The 6,504-nt window shown below is 39.6% G+C and overlaps 1 protein-coding gene across 1 annotated transcript in view; it reads right to left on the minus strand.

Moving 5' to 3' along the window:
• The window catches only part of LOC117822848 (soluble guanylate cyclase 88E-like), a 32,879-nt gene extending 27,087 nt beyond the window's left edge, over positions 1-5,792 (minus strand). The window contains exons 1-3 of the mRNA XM_034697775.1: positions 5,415-5,792; positions 5,115-5,165; positions 4,780-4,955 (exon numbers count right to left, since the gene is read on the minus strand). Of these exons, the coding sequence (XP_034553666.1) occupies positions 4,780-4,907 (128 nt within the window). The 5' untranslated portion in view covers positions 4,908-4,955; positions 5,115-5,165; positions 5,415-5,792. The remainder of the gene's footprint in view (positions 1-4,779; positions 4,956-5,114; positions 5,166-5,414) is intronic.
• Positions 5,793-6,504: the final 712 nt, after the last annotated feature.

The following is a 6,504-nucleotide window of genomic DNA, read 5'->3' on the forward strand; positions in this document are numbered from 1 at the left end:
TTCTTTTTTAAACAAACTAAAACATATAAAAACATTTTTTTTAGCCTATCAAACTTTGAGTTTCCTTCAAATTTTTCCCAAATTAATTTCAAACCTAGAAATTATTTTTTTCCATATTAACTGACAAATTCATACATATTTTGTATCTACTACACAACAAAAAAATAACTAACTTGGTCTTTGGTTTGATGTCCTCAGAGGCAGAGTAGCACAGGATTGGCTGATTGACCCTCAGTGGGCGGAGCTTAAATTGAGCTAACCTGTTAACCACTGCTCACCTGATGGTTACTGCCTCTTTATGACTATGAATAGCAAACAAGACCATCAGCGACAACACTGACACCTTCTCTGTTGTAATTTTTAATGCCTGAAACCACCCTGAGGGGGGTAGGTGTCAGACCAGATGGTGGACATCTCGCTTCAGAAACAGCCTTCATTTGACTGTTTTCATGGAAAAGAATCACATTGCCTGATAAAGTTGACTGTTGAAAGACAACAGGATGAAGTTTTTGTTGAAGACACGACTTTTGCATGTAAAGGACAAGAGATAAGAGGTATCACTATGTCCACAAGGGGGCGCCAGAACCGATACAAAACAAAAGTTCCTCACAGCAGCTTTAACTGACAAAGTCACACATATTTTGTATCTACTACACAACAACAAAATAACTAATTTGGTCTTTGGTTTGATGTCCTCAGAGGCAGAGTAGCACAGGATTGGCTGATTGACCATCAGTGGGCGGAGCCTAAAATGAGCTAACCTGTTAACCACTGCTCACCTGTTGGTTACTGCCTCTTTATGACTATGAATAGCAAACAAGACCATCAGCGACAACACTGACACCTTCTCTCTTGTAATTTTTAATGCCTGAAACCACCCTGAGGGGGTAGGTGTCAGACCAGATGATGGACATCTCGCTTCAGAAACAGCCTTCATTTGACTGTTTTCATGGAAAAGCGTCACATTGCCTGATAAAGTTGACTGTTGAAAGACAACAGGATGAAGTTTTTGTTGAAAACACGACTTTTGCATGTAAAGGACAAGAGATAAGAGGTATCACTATGTCCACAAGGGGGCGCCAGAACCGATACAAAACAAAAGTTTCTCACAGCAGCTTTAACTGACAAAGTCACACATATTTTGCAACTACTACACAACAAAAAAATAACCAACTTGGTCTTTGGTTTGATGTCCTCAGAGGCAGAGTAGCACAGGATTGGCTGATTGACCCTCAGTGGGCGGAGCCTAAAATGAGCTAACCTGTTAACCACTGCTAACCTGTTGGTTACTCACGTTTAAAAGAATCTTGGTCATCTCTGAATTGTTCATTTTTTAGTGGAAATCAATGAGAAAAAGATAATAATTTACTAAGGAGCCATTGTAACATTCAACCAGTCATCACTCATCAGGATACAGCAGGTTGCATGTATAAAAATTCAGTATACATTATAAATATCTCAATTTCTACTCCAAATATACCTCATTATGTAATTTAAACATATTCTTAAATAATAAAAAGACTGTATGTTGCTTATGGAATCATAATGTATGAAGTTGAATAAAATGATGATTGACAGATCTGCAAATAAATGTCCTTATATACCTGCTGTATCAATTTTGATACACACATTTTCACGGTTTGACTACAAATTAAGTTATAAAATATTAATTAGTTTTACATTGCATCAACCCAGTAACTATTCCTCTTGAAGTTTGAAATTATTTTTCAAAATTGGTAAAAATATCCCTGAAAAACCTCGAGTGGGTCTCTGATCCACAGCTGACATGTTGGATGTCTGAAGTGACGTCCTTCTGGTGCATGAATGACTCACACCTGGTGGATTATAAGTGCACTGCATGTATCTGATTGTACACATCAAGTTTTTTCATAATAAATGTATCACACTGATGATGTAGAGGTCTCAAAAATGGATGTATGAAATAGGATATGCTTGGCTTTATAGGGTTGCTCCTTAAAAAAGATAAAAATCACACTCAGAGGATGTTATAATCATTTTAAAAAGAAATGCATCCTCTTATTCCTTTTTTTAAAAATCTATCTGACCCACTTCCTGATGACACCACAGTCAAGTCTTTTCATCTAGCTGGACTTTGCTGTCACTCTTATCTGTCCCATTGAAATCTCACTGTCCTGTGTTTTCACACTACCCAGAGGAAAGTTTTACTGCTCAAGGCTTTCTCTCTGAGAAATTAAGATTCTCACTTCAGCCTCATTCAAGTTTCAAATTGTTCTCATTAGTTTCTCATTAGTTTCTCCTAAAATTCACTAGGAGAAATAGTTGAGACCATGACATGAGTCTTATTTGAGACTTAAATGAGAGATCTCATTAATGGCTAATTTTCTTCTCTTTTTTAAAACATATTTTTGGCCTTTTTTCCTTTATTTGACAGGACAGCTGAAGAGAGACAGGAAATGTGGGAAGTAGTGAGCGGGGGAAGACATGCAGGAAATGTTCAACTGGCCCAGAATCGAACCGGGGACCCCTGCAACAAGGACTGTAGCCTCTATATGTGGGGCGCTTAGACCTCTAGGCCACCATCAGCGCCCAAAAGAATCCACCCCTTTAATTTAAATAATCTGGCTAAATCTGGTCAGCTCTTTTAGCGGCCCATATTTTAAATAAATGGTCTGTCATACCTGGGATGAAATCTCTATCTTTTGCAATTTCTCTCAAATCCACTAAATCTTTGTGAAGCTGTTTTGTTCTAAACAGACTTGAAGTCAAAGAAGAGATCATTTCACATCTAAATAGCTGATCTTGAAGTGATTCAAATTTCATTGTAATCTTAATTTTGCAGGGCACTATAAATGTTCATGAAAAGATGAGCTCAGACTCTTTCTTTGCTCCATCTGAGCTCAACTTGAGACACAAAAACTGAGTCTGACAAAAACAAATGGATGAGGTTAGATTGAGACAATTGAGAGAGCTCCCTGATTTCTCCACCTGAGCTCAAAAGGAGTCACAACACCTGAGAAATACCTGAGAATCATTTCAGATTCTGACCAGATCTCCTTTTGACCTGAAAGGGAGACTAAGCTGAGACTTTTTGCAACTTTTTTTCTGGAGGCAAGAATGAGAAACAGGAGTCATTTTGCTTTCAAACAGATCTCATTGTTGTCTAGGAGACATCAATGAAACACTTTTGAGATCTCCTCTCTAAATTTCTTTTCCTATGGGTAACACTGCTGCTTTTTATTTCTGGCTCAAAAAGTGTTTCCACCAATAAAACACGAGATAAAGAAAAACAAATGTGATGTTAGAGCACTGACTCAATGCAACCTCACATTAAATACGTGATGTATCTTGTGACCTAAATCCCAGACTCTTCATCAAATAAGAAACTGCTTTAAAAAGTGGTTTTAATTAAAGAAGCAAAACACACACAACCTCCCGATGGTGACACATAAATTGAAATTATTATCAGCCCCGGCCAACTCTTTCTCTGTTTGGCAGGCGGAGGGTGCAAATTTAATTCACTGGTCTCTTCTAAATAACTCAAACATTAATCAAACAAAAACAACTTCATTGGAGAACTTTTGTGTCAACTTTGTGAAAGTGCACTATCATGGTGAACTACAGCAACATTAGTCAGCAGTTACTCTGCAGACGAGGAGGCTCTGGCTCTCAAACAGACTCAGTCAAAGGATGAGCATTAACGTAATGAAACTGGCAGCTCTTCTTTTTTCTGCTTTCTTTGACTTTTGACTTCAGCAACAGTTTGTGCATTTAATGCTGCAGCGCTCATATCTGCTAAGTGAGATTTTCAGAACGTCTGATGAGGATTTTGCAGAAAGGTGTGGGTTATGTTATGTGGTATTGACTCCTGAAGTTGTCAGCGGCTGTCATCTTTGGTCCCATGGACAAGCTCTTTTTGTCATTCCTCAGACTCACTCTAAAAATGCTTTTAATGTCTTTGCTCCCTCTTCTTGGTTTGAGCTTCAGGGTCGCCTGAAACTGGATTGTTTAATTCGATTGGAGGATTCTAAAACTAGGATGAAGGATCATCTGATCAGCTTGTGCTCATGTTTTAGAGCTTAACACTGTTCATTTATAAATCGATGTAATACTTGTCACTATATGTTTTGTCCTGGTTCTATTTGTGAAACTTTGTATGCTGCTGTCTTGGCCAGGACTCCCTTGAAAAAGAGACTTTGTATCTCAATGGGTAAAATAAAGGTAAAATAAATAATAAGAAAAAAATGTTTCTAACACAGAACTTCCACCAGATCACCCAACGGTTGTGTTTTCAGAATGCAGCACGAAGCAGGACAACCGGACAGCTGGAGTCATGTGACCGAGGTTTTCCCTCGGTAATCATTGAATCAAGGATTCTCCTCCTCCTCCTCTCCTCATCCATGTTGTCTTTCTGGTCCTCTAAAAACCTCTGACCTGTTGACTCCAGGTCCTGGCTCCACTCATCATGACTTTGGTTTGTTTTTGTAGTTAAGTGAAATACAATCTGTGAGTGTTTTATTTTGAAAATTAACCGGATATTTTCATTTTGTTTTAGTGAAACCTGACTTCCTGTCCTGCTCCATCTGCTCTGTTGACATTGATGCATCATGCTCCAGCATCAAATATAGAAGTCTTGCATATCTGATCCGGATCAGAGATGCAGCATGAACGCAATGCAGCGGATCCAGTGGAAGTTAACACATAGACTAGAATATAAACCTCAGATCCAGAGACCAGACACAGATCTGGTGGAATTTGTCCACAACAAAGACGCATGATTTACAAAAAACAAGCACCTACTTGTACATCTGGTGTCTGACAAACTTGAGGTGGGGTATCTCCGCTCGATTTTCGATGAGCCTCCACACATCCTCCCCGTAGGATTCATTGATGTAGTCATTCACGGCTTCCAGGTACAGCCCGTACATCTTTAGAGGATCCAGACCTGCTCACTGATGTTCACGTTAATTGATAGACTGAGAAGATGAAGAAACCATCAGTTTATTCTTTGAGGGGGAAAAGTCTTCAGAGATGTCTCCTACACTTCTTTGAATTATTCATGCATCGCAGAAAATAAATGCATGCATCCTTTACGTCTGCATGCATAGAAGGAAAGAAAGAAATGAGCATTTTACCTGATTTGTTTACAATCTCATGAAACCCTGGGTAACTTCCTCGGACATCAGCTGCATTTAAAAAATGAGCAAAATTCTCAGTTTTAGAATTCTTTTGCAAATGATGTATTTTCCAGCTCTAACTGGAGATATCTTCTGCTACTTTGCTCTGCATTAACAAAACCAAAAGCACAGAAATATCACTGCCAGCATCCACTCCTCTAATGCGTGTATTCAGTCGGTCAGCTGCAGAAAAACAAGTAAAAGTAAAACCTTAGGAGTGTTAAAAAGGTGCAAAGATGAAAAGAGAAGCCCCCTTACCTGCAGCCCCTCACTGCTGTGTAATCCTGTCCTCCAACTGAGCCCTGCATCACCTCAGCATCGCTCCCTGCTGAGAGTTTCCACCTGCAGCTGACATGTGGCTCTGCCCTGACACTTGTCTGTCAGGTCAATGGGGCGACGGGAGCCAAAATAGCAGCAGCAAGGCATGTTTGTGGCAGGTAGCAAAGAATAGGGGTGAAAAATAAAACTCTCAGCTGCGGTGACTGGCAAACACGGCGAGTTTAATTTGTGGTGCATTTGTATGGAGATTAATTCTGTGTGCGGCTGTAACTGTATATGAGAATCCCTTTAAAAAAACAAAAACAAGAAGACATTTGCTTCCTCTGTTATGTAGCACACAGTCTGAGGCTCATTATCCTAAATTAGCCTCCACTCTTTCTGCAACAACTCATTAGCACTTGCAGGGTTTCTTGGCTAATTACCTCAAATTAGCATAATTACGGTCAGGTGCACATTGGACTGACGGGCATTGTGTGGAGATTGGCGTTTGGAGAGGTTTTTGCATTGTTTGTTTGTGTGTGAAATGAAGCCGAAGAAGTGCTTTCAAAGCTTTCAGACCGGCTTCTGTTGTAAAAAAAATGAATGTTTTGACTCACATGGTGATGCCTGTTTTGGCCTCAGGGGACTACTTTTTTTAAATTTGTCATCATAAAACACATTAAACCTGATACATATAAAGGCTGATGCTGTGTTTATCAGCTGGCTGTGTCACATGTTTGTAAATGAGGTGACACGCACAGGTCAAGGTAACTGTGCACCACTTTTCTCCCTGTGTCCACAAGGGGGCACTGTTAGAGCACCTTTGAGTTGTTATTTAATGCTCCCTCTTAGTTGAAGAGGAGAAGAAACTCTGGCCTTTAGATGAGTCCTAAAAGAGAGGTCAGGTGTTCTTTTATTTAATGACAGTCGTGGCTTTTTCTATCCATCCTGGTGCAAAATATGCAGAACTGCTTTAAGGCACAATTTGACTCACTTATGATATCGGAGGAACAGAGACAGACTGTTTTAACAGAAGCCTGTACATGCTCAGATGCTGCAAGTCTCTGTGTTCAGATGCCATTCTTCTGAC

Source organism: Notolabrus celidotus, chromosome 12 (genome assembly GCF_009762535.1).
Source record: "Notolabrus celidotus isolate fNotCel1 chromosome 12, fNotCel1.pri, whole genome shotgun sequence".
Lineage (NCBI taxonomy): Eukaryota > Metazoa > Chordata > Actinopteri > Labriformes > Labridae > Notolabrus > Notolabrus celidotus.